Source organism: Abrus precatorius, unplaced genomic scaffold (genome assembly GCF_003935025.1).
Source record: "Abrus precatorius isolate BTA unplaced genomic scaffold, Abrus_2018 Scaffold11, whole genome shotgun sequence".
NCBI classification, from domain to species: Eukaryota; Viridiplantae; Streptophyta; class Magnoliopsida; order Fabales; family Fabaceae; genus Abrus; species Abrus precatorius.
In genome coordinates, this window is record NW_020874303.1 from 4,038,597 (window position 1) to 4,062,448 (window position 23,852).

At 32.2% G+C, this 23,852-nt stretch overlaps 1 protein-coding gene across 3 annotated transcripts; it reads right to left on the reverse strand.

Annotated features, from left to right (window-relative positions):
- Positions 1 to 1,311: 1,311 nt before the first annotated feature.
- Positions 1,312 to 10,539, reverse strand: LOC113854936 (tRNA (guanine(37)-N1)-methyltransferase 1). 3 transcript variants are annotated; one of them, XM_027486277.1, is made up of 9 exons: positions 9,649 to 10,539; positions 8,615 to 8,713; positions 8,117 to 8,236; positions 7,847 to 8,013; positions 4,722 to 4,792; positions 3,427 to 3,569; positions 2,802 to 2,913; positions 1,907 to 2,019; positions 1,312 to 1,761 (listed from the first exon to the last, which is right to left on the reverse strand). In XM_027486277.1, exons 1-9 carry the CDS (start codon positions 10,450 to 10,452, stop codon positions 1,618 to 1,620), a joined length of 1,773 nt encoding a protein of 590 aa, XP_027342078.1. In that variant the 5' UTR covers positions 10,453 to 10,539; the 3' UTR covers positions 1,312 to 1,617. The 3 variants fall into 3 exon arrangements, with proteins under 3 accessions (XP_027342078.1, XP_027342080.1, XP_027342079.1); XM_027486279.1 differs by having other exon boundaries at positions 1,393 to 1,761; positions 1,891 to 2,019; XM_027486278.1 differs by having other exon boundaries at positions 1,680 to 1,816.
- Between the last annotated feature and the right edge of the window lie 13,313 nt (positions 10,540 to 23,852).

Sequence of the window (23,852 nt, forward strand, 5' to 3'; positions counted from 1 at the left end):
TCTCAATCTGAACTGAGATTTGCTCTGCTTTCACCCTCCCATTTTACTGTTCTGCCCTCACCTACCATTATGAACAGACACTTTTCTCCCTCACACTCCACATAAGGATACATATATATTGTACATGTATCACACAAGATTTTGATGAAAGGAACAGGATCATAGAACAGCAAATGTGCTGCCTTAGCTAGTTTTGTCTGAACCATCCAGGGATCACAGGATCAAAGAATTGGGTATGTGGTATATTTGCTTGAGAGAGCATTCATTAAAGAACAGAAAGGTCGTGTTTTTGGATGCATGAAGAGGTCACTATCACCTGGTAGTTGTGTTGGTCCTGCCAAAACAAAAACAATTACAAAACAAAAAGCCCAGACATAAAAGCAATATGTGTCTGCCACATGTCTCAGACTCCCAGTAAATAAAACCCAGACCCACAGATCTCTCAGCTGTCCTATACCTGCAACCCACCACAGTTTTAACAGATCATATACGTATTTATCTACGTATATTTACATTGTAAAGACCCATCATACAACCACCTATTCATCAACCCTAGTTTGGGTTTTCATTAAATTATTGACTTGTCCAAACCTTAGTTTAATGTATGGGATGGTACGTATACAAATGCTGTTGTTAGTTCGTATAATCACTAAGGTAAAACATGAGTATCAACCTATTGAATTAAGGGATGCCATATCAGGCATCGCAGGGCCACACCCAACATTAGCGAGATGCAGTGCAGTGGACCCCGTGGGCTGTGAATGAACAAGTTAAGCGTCAGCTGTACTAGCAATTTTGGGGAAGCAAATTCAAGGGCTTCTAAAAGTGACATAAAAAGGATCTTCTCATGCTGGGACACTTCAAATTTGGATTTAGTTTAAGATATTTTAGTCTTCAAATTTAATGTTATTTTCGCTGAGATTGGTTGTTAAGATTGTGTTTCGCGTCTTCATACTTCTTGAGGTATGAGGCACGGACGTTGCACCCCACCCGACCGTCTCGGAGATGATATACCCTTCAATCCTTGGCCCAGTAGTCAAGCTATTAAATAAAATAGTTCCTTCGTTCATTAATTTTCCATTTGAAAACGATGGTTTGATCGACCAAAATAAAAAGAAAACGATGATTTGGGAAAATTTTGAGGATTTCCCCCATAAAAAGAATTTGCAAGTTCGAGAGTAGTTACATACAAAGATTGCAGCAGTAATAGCAATTCTGTTAGTATTCGTCCCAGAATTGATTTCAAAGAAATCGGAAAATAGTCGATGCCGTTGGACGTGTATTGGAGTGGATGGAGAAGAGATCCTACTTAAGTTTAAAATCAATTATTGAGGGAGCAATCGTTAAACCAAACAGGCAATAATACAGACAGTTAAGAGTCTAGCCCTATTTAGGGTAAAATCGATTTTAACTCAAAAGGCCCGTTTGTAGCTCTTACAATTCAATTTTATGGTTTTAATTTTTTCAGTATCAACTGATTAGTAATGCTAGAGACCTAGAGGTTAAAAAAATAAATAAATACATCATATTACACATATATACAATATCATTTAGACAACTAATGTAATGGAACAAAATTTAATGCGCTCAATGACTGATTGACAATCTAAAAACTGCTTAGATATCAACTGCAGCATCAGCAAATGCTACACTTTCAGGGAGAATAAATGATGCGCACAACATCCATTTTCCAGGTGCCACCAGTCGTACCCGTCTCATGTCTACGTTGACAGCCACTTCTAACAGCGCAATTCTTATTCTCTGCATCATAAGAGCTTTATTAAAATGCTTTCTTTACTGCAAGGTTTACATGATACTAGCCAAACAGCATGGTTAAATTTCAAGTGATTTGTGCAGAGTCTAATAAAGACCACAGAAATATATACACACAATATCAGCAACCAACCGCATGAAATTCAAATTCTGGATCTGGCGCTTTGGAGAATCCATAAACACGGATCATTGGAAAATTAAATTCCCCAGACTTGGGTCTATCTTTGTATATTCCCCGAAATGCATCTGCAGAAGAAGCAAAGCATCCAGAAATAATATCAAGATATTAGAGAAGTTTACCCCTACAGAAACCAACTACCAATAAAATAAAATGAAAAGAAAACGTAGCAGCCCAACTATAGACACACACAACTCTCTTGATCATTGCATGCATTCATTCCATAATAAACATGATTACGACCGTAACCACTAATATTTTAAGACGTGCTCCACCAATACATACACAAACAGCACAACATTGACCAAACTATAAATTAAGCAAAGATAGAATAAGATTAACATTCGGCCGTAAAAAGAGGAACTATGATTAATTTGGATTATCGGTACAAGTGTTCATGCTTTTATTATCACCTCCATTAGGTAGGTTTTAACACGAGCTCACTACTTCTTAAGTGTATTAAAATTGAAAGCATCACATACTGCTTCACGATCATTTAAACAAGTCTTTAACATACTGAGACCTATCATATTTTCTGACTTCCTGTCATTCCTTTCCAAATCTAGGCATGAAGGAATGTCTTTATGTATGATGCATGTGGCAAAGATGAATCGTAGGGCTAACACAACCCTCACGCTACTCAGAATTATTTGAAACATAGTCCCAGCAGCAACAGAAAAACGGTTTGCCCTTATTCACCCACAACACTAATCCATGATTATGGAAAAATTATGAAAGTTTAACAATATTTAATTATAAAAGGCAGAATGAGATAAGATCAAATTAGACATGTGGATGTAAAACAATATTTTACAAATATAGAAAAAGTGATCCTGTCAGAAAAGGCAACCTAGAAATTCTGCAGCTTCACTTGGCAAGTTCATAACCACTTGTGTGATTGACTGAGCTTTATCACTGGCAAACATAGCCTTAATGAACCTTCTTCCATCCATGTTAAAGACCTAGAACAACAAACAATGACCTTAGTTGGCTGAAAATTCCATCAACAAAATCACTGCTGCCATATGCAGATTCAAATGCAACTTCTGCTTTGGTACTTCTTGAGAAAAACATTAAAACGAGTATTGCATATCCTTTTAACCATTAGTTACCCACATCCTATGAGGCAAGGACACTTCAAGAAAGGAGATGTGTCAGAAGACACATATATTGGACAATTGTGTCAAATACAAAGCAAATTTTCAAGTTTTAGTGTTTCTTTGTTGTTTTTCATGGCAATGTTTCTTAGCTCCGTACTAAAGATTAACCACAGTAGTTATATGCTAAAAATATCTAAAGAAGTTCAAAAAAGTTGTGGAAATAAATTAATTTACAGCACTTTTAATATTAACCAAGAAATTGCATAAATCCAATAGTGGTCCCATTCACAACATCCTTTTTTCCTTTATATATTTTCATCAGTAGAAGTTGATAGAACATCTTTAAGAAGATATTCACTCAACAAGCAATCATACCTTAATCTTCCTCTCAAGCTTGTTTAGAACACTATTTCTTTCCAGATATTCAATTGCATAGGGATTTAAATCATTAGCATAAACACGCTTAACTATCCTTGCTGCAGATATGGCTAAGGGACCAACTCCAGCAAAAACATCACCTGTCAATAATGACACATGTAAGCAAGTAATGAATAACATAAAAAACAACATTCTTTAACTTCAGCAACTAAAGATAAAATACATGTATCAATCAGGACATTTTTGCACAGCCTGTTTTATGGAAATCCATTAATTCTTGCTTTCATTCCAACTACCTGCATCACGAGAATATCAATTTAGTTGTTCTTTTTTTCCATATTTTTTTCTATTGGGAGAGGGGAGGGTGTGTTCATTATTTAATCCCTTATAGCATAATTTCTAAAAGTAGTTAGTGTAGACTTGGCATTCATCCTATAAATCAAGAAAACAATGAGGGAAAATAATCTATAGACCAGACAAGCCTAGTGATTTTTCTTCCCCCTAGTCAACCTTGTATGCAAAACTAGCTAAGGGATTTCCAAGAAACATCCAACAGATGATATGCACATGCATGAAAATGTTGGGAATGATATGAAAAGGATTTCATCATTGATTATGTACTTAATGTCCAGATTCTGTATGTAGGCATTTTATGTTCATATGCAAAATAACAAGATAGTTTAAATACATTTCTATCCCCATTTTAAGTGAAGTCATGTAAATGAAATTCTGCTAGTATATGAATTCATTTCTTCAGACTTCAAAACATTCATAAAATCCAATAAGTATATGCATTAGATAATATATAATTATGCTCAGAAGGAAATTATAAATTTCTGTAAATATCATACAAACAAATAAACTAATCTCTTATGAACTAATCCAAGAAGCAGACAGGCAAGTAGGCAACATATTATCTGGTTATCCTTTGGTTTCCTAAAAATGGGACCTGTTACAACATCAATGCACTGTTTGATATGCTTACATCAATGCACCAATGTGTAAAATGACACAAAAAGCATTTTCTGAACAAAGCCCAAAGTTGTGAAACAAGTTAAAACCTGTTTCAGATAAGATTCCAAGCACTTTACATTAATTTGTTCACATTTATTTTTATACTGTATATCAAATCCGCAGCAAGTAGTATTGTCTATTTGTGCCAACACTAAGCATTTTTTCTTGGTTCAGCCACAAAGTAATTGTTGTTTCTACATTACATTGAACCCCCCCATCCACACACAATAACATATGTAGGCTTCTTTTATCATCTAAATAGGAAGGTAGACACGTACAAACAACATCATTCCGTGTAAAACCACTCAGAAGCCTTTGTCTTTCAGTTCCAAGCCTAGAACTCCAATATCTGCACAGAAAGAAAAGAAACAGAAGTGATAATGCATACTTTTGCATTTATTCTTTAACTAATATGCTCTCTACAGAATCCAGAGTATATGATAGAAATTAATACTACAAGTCTATAAATTTAGGTATTTGATATTTGATTATAAAGAATGGTGAAGAAATTAATAAAAATGTTACTTATAGAATAGTTGATGGTAAAAATGAAGAAAGACATAGGATGTTATTTGTAATCATAAAATACTTATCAAGATGAAAGAAAAATTGTATTGCACTGCTATACGACCAGACATCATCAATAGTAGCAAAATGTTGAGTTTTAAACTATGAAGCTTATATACTTAGTATGACACGGATACCATATGATACGGATTCGGAGATACGTAAAAAATTTGAAATTCAAAATACAATACGGCTTAGATATGTTAATAGGAATTTAAAGAAATAACATACTTTATACATATACAAATATTTATAAAGAAATATTGATAATTCATTTATATTAATGTGTTATATTTGGATATCAATTATCACATCTTACAAAAAAAACACATGAGATCATATTTTTCCTTTATCTAAGTAACTAAGTCAAAATATTTTTTCTACTATAAACACATAAAAAAATTATATACTTTATTCCCTATTGAAATTAGTATTCCACAAAAGAATTAATAGTTTTATCCAAAAGAAATATAGAACTATCACAAAAAGAAGGTCCTGCCTTTATACTATTTAATTCTATCTAAACTGTATCGAATGATTATGAGCCATATTCCAATCGTATCTAAGCCGTATTAGGTTAGAAATTAATTTTTAAAAATAAATTAAACTATAAATATTTTTGAGATAAGTATCTAGATGTATCGGACACGTATTGGAATCAGATACGTGTCCGACACATATACGTTTGTTGTTTTAAAGTATTTGGGCTTCATAGGTATTAAATGAACAACAACCAAGCATAATCCCACTAAATAATGTTGACTATATGGATCACACAATGCTATTAAACTCAATCAAAATCAAATTTTAAAAAATATTATTTATCAATATATCTCTTTTAATTTTAAATGACATAAAAATCTATATGCAAAAATATTAGAATAGTACCTATAATAGAAAAAATGACAAAAGAACTATAGAAGGAAACCTAGAAGAACTTTAAAAAAATTATTAAAAGTGATATATAAGTTTACTTGGATTAAACTTTTAAATAAGTTCTTATATTAGAAGAAAATCAATAAAAAAATGAATAAAACTCATCGTACGTTAAAAATAACTTGTACTCCTTAAATTTTAAAAAAGTTAAATAAAAGAACATTTAAAATAATAAAAAAACCTAAGTTGATTTTGACTTATGAGAATTTTTATTTTATTTTTTTATATTTTACTACTTAATTTTTAACTTTATAAATACTTATTCAGAAGTTTATTCAAATCAGGCCACAGTAATAAATAATATTTCACAAAATTTGATTTTTGTTTTGATCTCAATGGCATCATGCAATTTATGTAGCTAACTTCATCTAGTAATATAAGATTTTGGTGGTGGTGTTGTATAGGTCCAGAGTATATTTTGAAAATTTAAAAAAACATGTATTGAATTTATTTTTCATTTTAGATTCCAAATTCATTGAACGAAGTTTCATAAGAAAATATAGATCATAATCAATACATGTTTAGAACAACCAGTAATTGATTCAGATGCAACAGTGTAGGGTCCAAGAAGTTGAAGCTACCTATCCAACTTGAATTGAAATGTACTAAATCAATCAAACCAGACAATGTCTTATAATCATAAATTAAAATGAATAAAATTCTTGTATACTGATAGAATCTACATCTACAACTATTAAAGCATTATTTTTCCCTTTCTTTTCTGTTTCTACTCCATTCCTCTGAAAACTCAGAACCTGTTTCTGGGTTCCTAACATATACACACTTTTTCCTCACAGTCCTTTTCCTACAAGGCAGAGGTATGGTCCAAGAGGCTAACCTATACAACATGGCAGGACCTCCTACTGTTTATTATTTGAGATGAATGACACAGAAATTAAAAGAGGAATACATAGGATTTTTGGAGGTCACAACAGAGGCTCTCCATGTATCTCTAAATTGATACATGTAACAACAGAGTTTATGGATTGTTATTGATAACTGCCATTATTTATATATAAATTCTCAGCTGAAGCTAATGATTCTACTAATTATGAGTTGGAGGGTGAAAAAAACAATATAGTACTCCCAAAGGCTATAATGCATATGCTATTAGAGATAGAACTAGAAAACATTTCTGGCATAATAAGTGAACAAAGTTGTCTGGGTTTATTAATGATGTTAAGGAAGAGATGAAGAAAGCATGGGCAGTAAGAAGGATGTGTGACTTTTGATACATATACTGGCATATAACATGACACAAATGAGCCTAAATGTTAGAAAGTAACATTGTTACAAAGGAATATTTTTCTTATAAAACATAACAGAATGTATCAATACACATAACTATATTAACAAACTAAACTGCATGTGGGGATGAGTAGAGAGCCACAAACTAAAAGAAGGTAGTCCATCAATATATATAGGAATAGGATCACCCGAGACCCACACCTGCCTAATAAAATATCATATAAAACCTTTTCATATTAAGTCCAAATCAACATATCTTAATGGATTATAGACTACATGTAGATATTAGATCTGTTAAGGGTATACTTGCTACAATGACATTATACATTTATACAAACAGAAATACAAATAAGAAGATCCAAATAAGGAGTGTGTAGACTATGTTAAATATAAGGGTAAATTACTCTTTACTTCCACGTAGTTTCACGCTTTCTCAATTTACCACTTATAATTTTTTATGTTACTAAACCCCCTTATACAGTCGTACTTTTTTTTTTCTGTCACTTAAGTACAGGGGGGTTAATTGAAAAGGAATGAAACTACAAGGGGTAAAGTGTAATTTACCCATAAATACATTTCATAAAAAGACATCAATTGAGCAATTAATAAAGCAAGCCTTCTACATTGGTCAGTGATGGAAATAAGAGCATACACTGTTGCTAAGTCAACCTGAAAGCGAATTCCATTCTCAACTAGTGTAGTCACAAGAGAGTGGTTTCCTGCTAAAACCTCAAGCTGCATGGTCCTGTACTCATTTTGAATGGTATCAACCTTGTTCACAACTGTTTGTATCCTTGGCTTATTTTTATCCAGCACAACCTGAATATGAAAGTAGTCTTTCATAGATTAACATATATAAGAATTTGCAATACAATTTTACACTATTTAAAATGGTAACCAGAAATAATTCTAGAATAAGAACCTTAGCTATAAGCCTCTTGTATGGTAAATGTTCGTCTCTCAAATTCAGGTGTGCAATGTGACCAACAGTCTCAAAAGCTGAAGGAACAATCATACCCTCAGGCAGCAAGGCCTCCAAGATCTGCAACACGCATATAGGACTGGTTTTGAAACCAAATAAAGAACACCAGGGGAGGGGGAACTAATCACAAAAATTGTTTCTAGGTTGCATACATGAATACAAATTTATATTTTAAAAAATAATTGTAGATATAAATCTGAAGTTAAAAAAATTGTAGTAGTGTTAAAATTGAAACAAGGAATGAAACATAAATACTAAATTATTTTGATTTGAAGCACATGTCCAAGTCAAGTTAATCATGAAGGTGAAAAGTACATTTTATTGTGATAGACCAACACAGAAAGAAAGAGAAAAATATTTACAAATGACAAACTTAAAAATGGATATACATACACCCAAACACAAATAATGTCTATAACAAGGTGACCTTGGTAATACCTCAGTCATCTGCCAGTAATCATAGAACAGTGTCAACTTGCATCTAACTAGCTCAAAAATCAAAGTTGTACTCTTTTCTGCATATTCCTTTAAGACAGCCTGAAGATCACATTAAAATATGAATCATGTCACACATTAGATGAAATGTTAGACGTCAAAAACACACAGACAGAACAAATTTTCATAACAAGAAGAAAACCAAGAATATAAGAGATGGAACATCAAAGAACAGGAAGATATCCAGCATCAGGTTAATACTCAATAGTATGTAATGAAAATTCTAAACTGAAGATAATTTGATAACTGTTCAGTAGTTCACATTTGAAGTACCAATATATAATTCTTAGCATCACCATGTATTTTTCATATTTGTGGATTAAATACCTCGTTTACTACTAAAGGACATCAAAATGGACAATCACATAACCAAAAAGATCCCCATGCACTACAGCTAAAGAACCACCATCATTTCAGGGACAACACAGAAACAATTATATGCACTGTTAAAAGTCGCCGTTAATATAACCAGGTGTCAAAGACTTCCAATAGTCTATAGACAAATTTATCTATTCTCAGGAAAAAAGTGTCACCTAAAAATTTCGACAAGGTCCCAACATGTTAAACAAAAGATTATTCCTTGATCATGTATAATTTCATTCGCATCATCATTTGACAGTTTGGAATCTTCACAGTTCTCTCATAAAAAGGCCAATATCAGTATGCTAAATGAAGCTGCAATATAGCTAAACGCCTAGAGCTCAAATTAGGCAACTTTTAAACCTAAAAACAAGTGCCTTCACAAAATCAATGCCAGAGCATTTACAAGGAACATCGCTCAAGAAACAAGCCTATCAACTACCACTCCTATGATTTAAATATGCTTCATCATCTACTTCCTTTCATTAAAAGTAAACCTAAAAGCCATAAAAATCTAAATGAAAAGTAGAAAAAACGCAGAAAAAAATAATTTACACAGCAAATACTTTGCCACTGAAAAACTCACAGAACAAAAGAGAGTGAGTGTAAAAAGGCACCTTTATCGCCTCGGGCAACTCCTCCACACCACGACCCGCGTAGCGTTCATCGAGAAGTAACAACCTCGTGGAACCCCTCCACTTGTTCCTCACGAACTCTTCTCCAAGCAAATTCCTCAATCCACCTCCTTCATCCTCTTCTTCCTCCTCCTCAACAACCTCAATTGAAGCAAATCCACTTTTCCCAACGCGCTTAACATTTTCATTTCCTTTCTCCTTCTTCTTCTTATTTCTGTTCGGCCTCGAAATCTTCGCGAGGTTCCTGAACTTGACGAACCCGCGAGAGTTGAAAGTCTTCGCGAGCCTATCGCGGTAGAGCACGGGGCTCAACACGTCGCCGTCACCCTCCGCTTTGCCGTGAATCCGGCGTTGCAACGAAACGAGACCTCTTTCTTCTTCCTCTTGGCCGTCCCCGTTAATCGCTTGCCCTAATAATGGAGCAACGTTAGGGTCAACGTCATCACCGGGAACGCGAGCGATGTTGCGAATGCGAGGCCAGTTAAGGAGGTGGCCGCGGAGGCGGTTCTCGAGGGCGGAGCAATGGGTGGAGGGAACACGAAGCGCGGCGAGATCGAAGATTCTGGTGAAAGCTTCTTCTTGGAGAACGGTGTCGTTTTGGTTAAGGGGAAAGTGGGAATGGGATAGGGAAGGTTTGGTTCCTTTGTGAAGGCAAGGTCCGTACGAGAGAGTGATGGTTGAGAAAGTTGCAGTATGGAGGGAAAGAGAAGGTTTGTTAGTATAAGGGAAAGGGAATTTTGATGGAAAGGTAACGAGGTGGGGTTTTAGGAATAGGTTGCTCACCATCGTCCTCAGGGTGACGAGTGTGTTCCTCTACCAACTACAACTCAAGTCAGCCACCATGATAATACTCAAGTTTAAACGGGAATTTTTTTTTTTCAAAATAAAATTTCACAAATATGAGAATGAGAAATAAAATATATGTTATCAAAATATCTATCACTTCTGTTAAGCGAAAAATAAATAATATTTTTTAAAAATAATTAATTTGTTTCATAAAAAATAAAATAAAAAATTTTGAGTCTCCTTTCATACTAAGTGGTATACGTTAAATAGATAAAAAAAATTATTTTCTTTATAAACTCTATCTACTAGTGATCACATAAGAATTTATTAAATGGTAGTGTAATTTTAGTGACAAATAAAGAAGTTGCTTTAGAGAATGTACATTGTCATTTTTCACTTTCCACATAGAAACACAAACATTTGTTTGCGTTAACTTGATAATGATTTTTTATCAAAAGTAATTGTTAATGCCTCATTTTCTCTATTCTCCTTAGTTTCTCATGAGATTTTTCCTATATTTAGGAATGAAACTATGTGTGGAAAGCACTTTCATCATTGATTTTGTGTTTGAGTCTTTATTTTGAGGTAAGGGAAGACTCTACCCTATCTCATTGTGCTTAGAATCCGTTGGTTTTACTATGAGTTGGAATGTGATTGATATAAAACATAGAAAGATGTGTGTTTGGACGAAAATGATTTGATTGTAGTGAGATTGTGATGGAAACCTTGTGTGGGATATAATGTGATTGATATTAAGAAATGTGTGTAATGAGTAATGGATGTTGTGTACAATGAAAAGACTTTATTTTCAATGAGGTCGTAATAGAAATTGTGTGTTTTGAGCTTAACATGGTTGAATATGTGTAGATGTGCCATGTGTGAGAATGAATACTATAAATGATTGAGAATACGGTGAAAGTGTGTGAAAAATGGTATAATGATTGTGTTTGAAATGGTTGAAAACTATGAATGGTTACAGCGATACACTGAAGGTGTGGAAGATGGAAGCGGTAGAAATACCTTGGGGAAGAGAATGTAGTAGTGACACCAACAGTAAGAGTGGGTGTATCACAGGCTCTCCTCTTGACTCGATCTCTGATTAACACCTTTGCTAAAGGACCCATAACTGCACACGTTGTATTCATGAGGCGGGGGCTAACCAGCAACTATCTATTGTGTGAAACTGAGTCATTTTCTGAGGTTGAAGGCATCAGAAAATTGTGACCACAGTGCGATGTGAGCGTGACTAAGGTGCAGTGAGCGTACCTGTGTGTGAAATTGGAATGAAATGTTTCGAAAGTATGAGTTGGCACTTGTTTGATGTATGATTCAATTTATGTTTGAATTTGGGTGAGATATATGCTTGTGTGTGTATATGTATGTGATAGTGTAAAGTATTCACCCTTACATTTATTTTCAGGTGAGCAAGAAGATCAACACCAAACTAAGTGAACAGAGAGATGGAACTGCTATAGGAATTAAAAAACTATTTTTTTAAAAATTGTGATGTATTTAAATAGATCCTGTAGCATTTGTTTTGTCTTAAACTTGTAACCCTCCTTATTTTGGAAATACTTTATTGAAATTATATATTAGGAACCATTGCAATGAAAATTGTATTACTCCCCTTTATTACAAAATTAATTTATTTAGAAGATATTTGGAAAGTAAATTAAGGTGTTACAATACTAAGAGCACCTAACACAAGTGAACTTGTCAAGAGATCTTACTAAGAAGTTAAAGGCTAGAGTCAATCTTAAGTTGTATATTCTTAGCTCAATTGTTAGACAATGCCAGTAAGTTAATTCAAAATGAGAAGACTAATAGAAATAAAACACTCCATTTTCAACCTTCCAATTCATGCATGAAGTAAGCTCCTTTGCTTATGAAAAAAGCCTAAACAAGTCACAAATCAAGTAGTTTATTCTAAAGCCTCAATGAGTCGTGTCAACTCTTCTGGTACGAAGATTGATGGTACTATTCATGTGATGCCTCTTTTCAAAAGAACACTTACAAATAATTCTTGTATGTCTCATAATTCAAGCTAACAAGTTGTTTCTTACACATATTATATACATTTTACTTTCTCTTTGCTTATTTTTTTCATAGACTTTGCAAATTAAAAATTTATTACTTGAAATGTTCATGTTGTTATGAATGTTAGAGGTAGGCTATGCTAAGAATTTCGTTTTTACCTACATACCTCTAGTAATGTGCTTACTTGAAACTCACTATTAATTCAAGTTTGAAATTTGTTTTTGGCTTTAAATTCGGTATGAAAGTTGTTATATTTATTAAGTTAATGGCTATAAAGGTGATATTTGGATTCTTCAATCCAGTCATAGCAATCTAAGTTTGGTGCTAGTTGACTCTACCCATTAAGTTGTTATCTTTTTAGTTACTAAGGACAACATCAAGTGAACGTGTACTATTTTTAGTCCTTCTCCTGGGAAATGAGCTCATATTTGGTAGTATTTTACTTATCTTTGACAGCAAATTCATAGCCTTAGTTGTTTATAGGTGATTCTAATGAAATCTTGCTTCCTTTGGCAATTTGGGGTGGTCATTTTTATCATTTTAGGTTTTCAAACTGGCTTACTTGGGTTAGATCTACATTTGGCTCCCCTACTATTATGAAGTGCTTGGATGAGATATTGGTGGATAACATGTGGAGGTTAACTTTTCCTAACGCTTATGTAAATAATCTTTATTGAGTCAAATCTGATCATTCTCCTTCTTACTTTGTTTCTTTTATGTGGAAGACGAGCATAATCGAAGACCTTGGTGTTTCATGGAAAGTTAGTCTCGACAAAAAGACTTTGAAGGAATTATCAATTCTACTTGGTATAGGAAAGAGCATGAGATGGTTGATAACCTTATTCAAGTTCGTCATAAATGTTAATTGTTCAAAAAAAATATTTTTAAGAGGAACAATGTGTCAAAGACAAACTTAAAGTTTTTCAATTATAACTTGAGAACTATCGTAACTCTAGCATTCTAAAATTTGAACCTAACCTCCAAAGAGAATCTATTGAGATAATGAAACAAGAGAAATTACTTTGGTTTCAAAAGCTTAGGGAGCATTGGATAAACTTTGGTGATTGTAATACCAAATTTTTACACTTAAACCATTGTTCGCAGACATAGAAATAAGATTATTAGTTTGACCTTATATGATGGTTTTCAACCTTAAGACATAGGTTCTAAATTATTTCAAGACAATTTTTTGTTCCTTTGTTATTGACTTTGGCTTTAAAATTCCTCTTTAGCATAATCTTACATTAAATCATGATGCTTTTCAAGCTTTCATAGCTCTTGTTTCTAAATAGGAAGTCAATTTCATAATGATGTCCATAAAACATTTTATAGCCCTTAGACTGGTAGGTATCAACATTTTTTCTTTAAAAAATATTGGCATATCATTGGGGATGATGTTTGGAAGCTAGTTAGCAATGTCTTCTCTAATGGGTTTTTTGATAATTGTATCACTAAAATTCACATTGTTCTCATTCTTAAGGTTGATCATTCCATAATGGATCAAAGATTTTTGTCCTATTAGCCTTTATAATATTATCACATGCATAAATTCAAAGCTATAAAGGGGTACTTGGCTTTTAAAATTGATCTCCAAAAGGCATACAATAATATTAGTTGGACTTTCTTACATATGGTTCTTAAAGATTTTGGTTTTCCAAATAATATTAGTTCCTTCATTATGTGGTGTTGAGGACAAAGGGCGAGCAACAATTCAAAACCTGATTGAAATCAATATATCCATATGCAAATAAAAGGAAGAGAAATAGATCAGTTCATACATCGGGTTTTTTAATATAAAATTTTAATGTAAAATAGGCTTAAATAGTAAAAATTAGGTAATATAATATTTTTAAATCGATAACCAACTTGATTGACTCAAATGTAAGATTTTCACTTTGTCATGGTCATATTACAAAGACCTTTTTCAATCATATTATTAAAAGAGTTCATATTAAGCTCTTTTCTTAGAAGGTAAGGTTACTAAATAAGGTTAGGCACACAGGTCTGCTAACATTTGTTATTAACTCTCTCCCAATTTATTCTATGTAAGTCTATTGATTACTTAGAAGCATTTATTATGAGATACATAAACTCTTTCTAGCTTTATTTGAGATCTTCATGCTCGTCAACAAGGATGACACCAAGTCTCTTAGAGTACTCTTACGTTGGATAAAAAAGTTGGGACATTAGGCATTAGGAAGAGCACTTTAACAACATTGCTCTTCTCGACAAGCTTATTTGGGATTTGGTTAATGCTAAGAATAAGTTGTGGTGTCACGTTATGTCTCATAAATATCTTAAAAACTGCTTAATTCTTAATATCATCGTAAATAATAGCTTATTGTATCTAGAAAATGATAGTTAAGACTAAGAATGTCCTTAAGAACATTTATTCTTTTTGACTTAGTGAGGTTGCAAGATCAATTTGGTACAAAGATTGACTCGATTGTGGTGCTCTGTATTATCGATTGGATTATGGTCATGATTCAAATACTAACCTTTGCATTAAGGAACTTATTCCTAAAGGAGTCTATAATTTATATATTTTGAGCACACCTTTATCCCATCTTGTCAAGGATTGCGTTATTTAATCCTCAAGCATGTTACACCCTTTCTTTATGGATTGCTTGTGTTAGATCTTTGGGAAGAAAGGTCATTATATATTAGCTTCACGATACACTTAGTGTAACACTTTAGATTTTGTAATAATATTTTGATATAATAATATAGGTGTATATATGGATTTTTATATGTTTATATGTTTGATTTATGTATATAATGATGTGTATATGTGTGTAATGACATGGACATGTATGAATCTGTGAATATGATTGTGAAATGTCCAAATAGTGTGGTTAAAATGAAATGTGGATTGTGACTAGACTAAAATTGATTGAATATATATATATATATATATATATATATATATATATATATATATATAGGCTAAGTGTGAGTCTGCTGCAGGGCATTCTCACTGTGAAGAGCATGAAGCTGTGTTGTTCTCGCTATGGCGAAAGGACTCTCGCTATAGCGAGAAGACGACAGTGGATGGTGTAATTCTGAATGCAATCTCATTGTAGTGTGTAACACCCGAATTTTGTAATAATATTTTGATTACTATATATGCATATATATAGGTTTTCCATGTGCTTGTATGATTGATTATGTGATGATGATGTGCATTGGATGGTAGTGTGAATGCATGAGGTGGATATATGCGTATACGTGAGATGAATATGGATGCATATAAATGTAGTTGTATATGATTAAACTGGATTAATTGGGTTGAAAAATAGGTTAAGTGTATAATACTGGAGTGTTCTTGCTGTAACAAAAGGGCTCTAGGAAGAAGGCGTGAAACTGTCACCTTATCGCTACAGCGAGAGACATTCTGAGTGCAGTCTCGTTGTAGCGAGATTCTGCAGATACCAAAATGAAATTTCCTCTGAGATTTTCGCTGTAGCGAGGGGACCTCGCTGCAGCGAGAATGTCGCGGCACCTTGTGTATTTAAGGGGTTTAGGGTTAGGAAAAACACATTTTTTCCATTTCCTCCTCATTCTCTCTTGTCGATTCTCTTAATCCTTAGCCTTTTTTATTAATTAAATCTCCCTTTAAGCCATTGGTGCCCTAGATTAAAGATTGGAATCATGTTTAGAACATTTGGAGGTGAGTATTTTGAGTTAGAGTTTTTGATTTTTACTCTTTCCCCATCCCTCTTAATTTCTTATAGATTATTTCATGTATTTAGGGCAAGAACCCGTGTGAGAGGTGTTTCTATCGTTAATTTCATGGTAGGTCTTCATTCTAAGGTAAGAGAGTAAATCTCTAACCCTAACCTCTCTTGGGTAGTTAAAATAGGAAATTCGTAACTATTTTGATAATTATTTAAATATAATTTGTAATAAAAATTATTTTGAAGGAATACTACGTTTTCAGTAAGCAAACATCGTTTGGGAGTAGTCGAAATGATACCAAACCTTAGGATAGACGACTCTATAGTTGTTATTGAGAAATGTGAGTGATGGATTGTACGACTAGGTTGAGTCTGGAGGTGTCCAACCTCCGGCACATTGTATTGATTGTGTGATGATTTTCTGTGTTGGATGAATATTTAATGATGATTGAGGTATGTTGGTATTATTGAACTAGGTTGTAATGTAAAGTGTTAGAGTATTGTGAACGAACAAGTTGGTTGGTAGTTCTGTGAATTGCCGAATGTTGTGATATTTGAAGCATGATATATCTATGTTGTTTGATAATTGGGTATGTCAAATAAGTGAAACTATGTTATTGATATGAGTGTTTGACTATTTTTAAATAAAGAGAAGGCTTTTTGTGTGATGTGATCATTGTGCCACAGTGAGTGTGGCTAAGTGCGGTGAGCGCACATGTGAATGAATTAAATGAAATGCTGGATAAAAGTGATTATAATACGGAAGTCAGAATAGATGAATGGATGTGATTGCAATATAGGTATTGTGGTACAACCCAAAGAGTGTACTCATAATATATGTATTGTAATACACCAAGTTATTTGGTCAAGAATCACGTATTATGACACGTGTCTTATAAAAAAAGTGTGGAAAGGATTAAGAAATGGTAATGGTGAGTTTAGATAGCTACAGAGATACAACTGAGGGTATAGAATCCGGAGAAGATTTGAGAAATCTTAAGGAAATGAGGGTGGTGAATGCTAAGTGTGAACAAATGCACAATTATTTGCTGAAAATGAAAGTATTCATAGGCCACACACTTGTTTCTTCACGAGACTCTTGACTATACCTTTGTTAAAATGGGTTGGGTTGGCACACGTGTATCTGTGTTACTGTAGTTAACTGGCAGCTATCTAAACTGTGAAGTCCTCAAGGGATTCCAGGGGCATTGAATATAAAAGTGAAATTAATGTGAAAGTGTGATGTGTATGAAGTAGTGTAAAAGTCGTACGGTTATAATATATGCATTGTGACATGTCAGTGGATGTTGTTGCGATATATGCGTTGTAATACATCGACGGGTGCGATTAGAACACACTTATTGTGACATATTGATTGACGTAGTATAATACATGTATTATGACGTATTGATTAGTAAAAAGATGCATGATCTAAAGTGATGAACATGATTGACTGTTGAACTGTGTGTGCTCCTTTGTGGTGACAACTTGGATGATTTGAGGGTTAATGCTAATTTAATCTATGTTAAATAATATTCCTAATATAGTATATACATGTAAGTTCTTCGCTTATGTTAAACCAGAGATTTAGTGGGACGAGAGATACTTACCCTTACTAATATTTTCAGGTAATGAATGTGAAGAAAAGAAGATGTCTGGTCCGTCCTAGAATCATAATATAAAGATATTAAAAGGAAGACTGCTCTGTAGGGACTAAGTCATTTGAGAAATTGTATTATTTTATTAAATTATAATCTGGGTTGACCAAAGTTTGTAAATGACTTTAATGTTAGATTTTAGAATTTAAATTCTTGAGCAGATTTCGTTTGTAAAGAATGTTTTGAAAATGTTCTTGGTGAAAATTTAAAATTTATATGTATTAAAAATAAACTGAATAATTTGTTAGAAGTAAAGTTGAGTTTTATTTGATTATTTTAAAGTTTCAAAGTTTTACCCTTGTAAGCTTGATTTTTTTGGAATCTTATGAAATTTTCTTAAGAAATATAAAATTTTATGTTTATTCTATTATTAATTCCATGAATAGAAATGAATCTATTTCTATCCGCCATAAAATTTGTTTATTGAATAAAGAAATTGAAGGCGTTACATCGTGAGATGACCTCGTTGTAGCAAAATTTTGCAGGAACCAGAGTGTAATTTTTTCTGAAATTTTTGCTGTAACGAGAGAGGGTGTAGTTGCAGCGAGGCGAATGAGGATATCTTACTGTAGTAAGAGTGTTGTGACCAAAGAGGTATTTAAAGGGTTTAGGGTTTGAAAAATTTAATTTTCCACTTTCCCTTCGAGATCTCTCTCTATTCTTTCGATTCCCAGCCTATTCTTACCAATTAAACAGCTTCCAAAGCCGCTGGAAAGCTAAATTGAAGGTGGAAATCACGTTTGGAACTTTTGGAGGTGAGTTTCAATAGCTAGGGTTTTGGTTTATGTCCGTCTTCTCTGTTTTCTTGATTCTCTTAAGTTGTCATGAAATTTCTTCATGTTTTTAGAATGAAATCTGTGTGGGGGACGCTTCCATTGATTGATTTCATTGTGGGTCTTTGATTTGAGGTAAGGGGGACTCTACCCTATCTCATTTTGCTAGAGATTCGTTTATTTTGCTATATGTGGCTATATGATTGAAATATGATGTAGAAACATGTGTGTTGATGGATATTTTGTATTAATATGATGTATTCCATGTTGGTGAATATTGAGTCTGATGGGGTGGTTTGATTGTAGTATAATTCGTGTGCAAAGTTGATAATTGTGTGTAATGTGATTGAGAATGTGGGTAAAATGTATGTAGACGTCAAGTGATTGATGCTGTATAATATTAGATGATGGAAAGTGTGATGGCATGTTGAATGTAAAATGTGGTTGTGTTTGAATATATTAAAATGTCGTGAATGGTTCAATGATACATTGGGAGTGTGGAAGATGGAGGTGGTAAAAATACCTTGAGGAAAAGAGGGTGGTAGTGATACTAACAGTGAGTGTGGGTACACCACAGGCCACAAACTTTCCTCCTGACTCGATCTCTAACTAACACCTTTGCTTGGAGGGCTCAATACCACACACGTTGTATCTGTGGAGCGGGAGCTATCTGGCGATCATCCATAGTATAAACTGAGTAAGTCCCAAAGGTTGAGGGCATTAGAAATCTTTGATCACAATGCCACAGTGAACATGGCTACGTGCAGTGAGCGCACGTATAGGCGTGGATTGTTTGATGGTGCAGCAAGCGCACCTCCATATAGATTAATATGAAATGTTGAAATGTGATGAATGTGTTAATTGATGCATGATTTGGATATGGTAGTGAATATGTAGAATATGCGAAGGTGAGTCTCTGTGCTTATGTGTGATAGTGTTGAGTACTTACCCTTACATTTATTTTTTAGGTGACTAAGACGATCAGTACTAGGCTTAGTGAAGGAATAGATGAAACTACTATAGGACTTAAGAATTTGTTTAAAAACTTGACATATTATTTAAGTTCTGTAACAACTATTGATTCAAATTGTAATTCATATTTATTTTGAAATACTTTGTGGAACTATGCTTTGGGAACCACTTGAATGATTTTTTTTTTATTTCTCCCATTTTGCGATGCTTAATTATTTAAAAATTAAATTAAGGTATTACACTTGGCTTAGGCAGCAACCTTATTCCCTCCCTAACCCACATATATGGAAGTGGCTGTAAAGGTTGACCAATCTTGAGAAGTTTTGTATCTTTCTTTGGCAACTCTTGCATTATGTGCTTCCTACAAATACTTATTGTGATAAGTGTAGTCTAACAACTTATGCAGGGTGTCCTTAATGTTCCAACCTAGTGGAGAACTCTTTTCATAGCTTACACAAGTGTGCCCATGCTAAAGAAATTCGGTGGTAGCTTGGTTTTAGGGTATAATGACATTCTTTTATTATGAATCTTGATAGTTGGTTATATAGTTATATATCTTCGCAACATGTAATTTTCTTCCTCTCAACTTTGTAGTGGATTTAGTGTTGGCAAAATAACTTTATTTTTTATGATAACAAATGGTTGGTTCAATAAGTTCTTCATCACACTTTGCTCCTTCATGATGGGATCACCTTATATCTTTTGAATGAAGTACACAATAATAAGTTTTTTACTCTAGAATTTTATTTCAATAAATGGTAAATGGTATGCTCAAACTTAATATAGATAGTAGTTATTTGTAGGACTCATGTCATATTGGCTTTGGTGGAGTATTTCGAGATTCCAGGGAAGCATTGGATTTTGAGATTCATAAATTTTGATAGTATTAGTGATTTGACTTTGGTTGATAGTATTAGTGATTTGACTTTGGTTGAGCTGTGAGCCATCTTGAATAGTTTGTCACTCGCGTGAGATAATATTAACACTTAGTGTACGAGAGTGATGTTAAAGACATTGTTGACATGCTTAATACAAAATTCATTTCTCTTTACATTTTGATACTCATGTTATAATTGTTATTCTAGAGATTGTGAGACAAATCTTATTGCTAACCATTTGACTGGAGCTCATCAAAATTCTTTCATGCATATGTTGCATGACCCTCTTGAGGATGCCCATTAGTTACTTTCTATAGATAATTTTTTTCTTTATTTTTATAGTTGTATTTTATTTTTCCTTTTCTATAAAAAAACACTGCATAGTATGTAATTTTTTTATAATATCTCAATTTCATTTTTAAAAAGAAATATATTTTTTACAATGCGTTTAATATACATGTGAAGAAGTTAAGAATAAAAACAATTATTATCTTAAAATCATAATAAAAATGTTTAATATATACTTTTATGATAATTTAAAGTATTAATAAAATATAATTAATATTAAGTATTTTTTTTTCTCAACAACATGTATTATAAATATTTAACACAATTACATTTAATAATATTTAAACTAGAAATTACAAATTAAGTTAAAATATATGTTAATTTTTTAACATGTACTCGTTGATTTCAAAATAAAAAAGTAAAATGAAATTACTTTATGAATGCGTAGTTTATCATATGCTTTAATCTTTTATTTGAATTAATTAATTAATTAATTAATTCTTACAAAAATATTGATATAGCATATGAAGTATAATGTAATATTTTAATGTATTTTTAATAATGTCAATTAAGAAGAACGTACTATAATATAGTTATAAAAAATATTTTATTTTTATCTATTATGTAACACTTTATTAAAATATATTAAAAATTAATAATTTTCTGTTATTTAAAATTAAAATTTGATATTAAAATTTAAAATTTAAAAATATTTGAAACTTACAAATTTTAAAACCTAAACGAAACTGATAATCATGTTTAACAAGGAAATGTATTGTAGTTTTTTTATTTTCTTTCTAAACAAACAAAGGATATGTTTTTCTCAAACTAAGCGACATCACATAAATTTTATTTTATTTCTTAAAATTACAAAACATAACATAAAGGTTTAGTTATAATTGAAGCTTAAAAAACTTCATTGTGGACTCTAAGAGAATTTGTTTACTTCACGATTGTTATATTCTCTGTTTAGAATGCTATTCTTATTGAAATTAATTTGTATCTTTTTATGTTATTGTGTAAAATGATATGCGGTGTGTTTAGGTAAATATTTTAATTAAATATTTATTTAATTTTTTATTACACTCAGGCTTATAGAATAAATTTGTTCATTTTCAATTTATATTTTAATAAGTTATAAAAAAAATTATTAAATAGATGATAAATATTTCACGTGAATCATGGTATTTTTATAAACTCTTATAAATTTCTTCACGACAATGTTAGAAATAAATAAAAAAAATTATCAAATTCAATTAATAAAAATGACAATCAACCATTATGAGTTTTTATTTGATAATCTTTTTTAATATGACGATATTATATTACTTAACAACATGAAGGAACCCAAACTCAAAGAAGACAAGGTGATAAAATAAAATTGAAGTGAGAAATTATGAAAAAACAACTTCCATTCCCGTGGGAAAGTAATGTACTCAAATTGAATAAAATGTATGAAAAATGAGTATTTTTTTTCGAAAATTAGCCAAAACTAATTTTTTTTCAAAACTCGTATTAAGCATGTTAATAACACACTCCCAACTTTAATTTCCACAAAAAATATTCTAAATATCATGAAACAAATTAACACACTACAAATATATGTATTAAAAAAATTCTAAAGAAAAAATATTGCTCATAGGGACTCAAAATTCTATTGTTAGCTATCACCCTAAACAATAATTAAAATTATCTTTAATTTCCAAAATCATATACCACAAATAAAAACTCACAGTATATATATAATTGTTATGATTTAGTAATTGCCCATCTCACTTTCAAGTAAAAATTCAATAATTGTTTTTACATATTTAGTATTTTTTTTTTCACGCAATTTACTGGCATATATATTTTCAGATCAAGCTTTTTACAATAAGAAAAAAGTTCTTGCCCTCACCTAAATGCCTTACCCCTTTATATGATTTTGATGTAGAACTAGAAGCTGGAGGCACCCGACCATGGCTCCTCTCAAGCAATCCTTCCATAATGATCTATTCTTTTTATATTATATTGAATTAAGTCAACTTCACTCTCTCTCTGCAGAAAAGCTCCCTTGTTTGCATGGCCTTCCTCGACTAGGAGGCACAAGATAGAACCAAGTTGTAGTGTAGAGTATCGCGAGGAGTTTACCCCATATAACAAAACCAACAAGCTAATTGAAAACATACAAAGAGATATATTTGAACCATAATATCCCTTTTTCCTTGCTTTAACTCCACATTGCTTTTGTTTTGTCTCCCTATTTCCACTCAACGACATTAACGGTGAGTACATTTCATGAGAACAAGTGTCTAAATTGTAACCAATGTTTGATGAACTCAAAGAATATGAGGAATTAGATGTTGGTATACCCCCAAAAGCAGAGGAAGCGTTAGAATTGGTTCGGCGGATGCTTTTGTGTTTTGGGCTTGAGATTTTATTTCTAGCTTCTCCTTCCAAGTTGCTTGTTGATTTGGACATGGATAAATTGGCCTTAATTGTTTTCCTTTTGTTAATAATCTTCTTCATCTGAAAAGAACAACAAAAAAGGAGCTTATTTAGTTATTTACAACACTTATCAAAACCCAAAAATCTCTACTACTTAATGTCAAATGCACATACAAACATACACACCCAATATGCAATTGGATAACTCGTGAAAAAATAATATATGTTGATTAAATTTTGAATGGATAATTACCAATGTTGTCCCATTCAAAGTAGTCTTGAGAGCCTTCCACCGGTTCCTACACTTATTTTTTCGGTAAATTCCATGTTCTCCTTGGCTGTTTTCTGCCACCATCAGCTTTGAAGATGACATGGTTGGTAAAACGACACCGTCTTCATCAGCAACCGCGAGATATGCAAGAACTGGATCACTTCTTTTGCAATTTGGCTTTATGACGAGCGTGAAAGAGCATTAACAATGATTAAGACTATCACACATCAAAAACAAGTGAAAAAATGAAAATAAGGATTGAAAAGATAATTACTGAAACACATTCCTTAATATTAATTTTTATAATATATTTTTAATTATTTACTAAATTTTTTTTAAAACTGTATTATAGGACTAATATTTTTTAATAAATTTTAACTAGGAATATATTAAATTATACGTTACTAATGTTTCTCTCA

Excerpts from the sequence above, each read along its gene's own strand:
- LOC113854936 (XM_027486277.1), bottom strand. The coding sequence starts at position 10,452 with ATGGTGAGCAACCTATTCCTAAAACCCCACCTCGTTACCTTTCCATCA. Across the intron at positions 3,570-4,721 it reads TACACGGAATGATGTTGTTT|GTGATGTTTTTGCTGGAGTT; the intron begins GTACGTGTCTAC and ends CATTATTGACAG. Across the intron at positions 1,762-1,906 it reads CAGAATTTGAATTTCATGCG|AGAATAAGAATTGCGCTGTT; the intron begins GTTGGTTGCTGA and ends CTTATGATGCAG.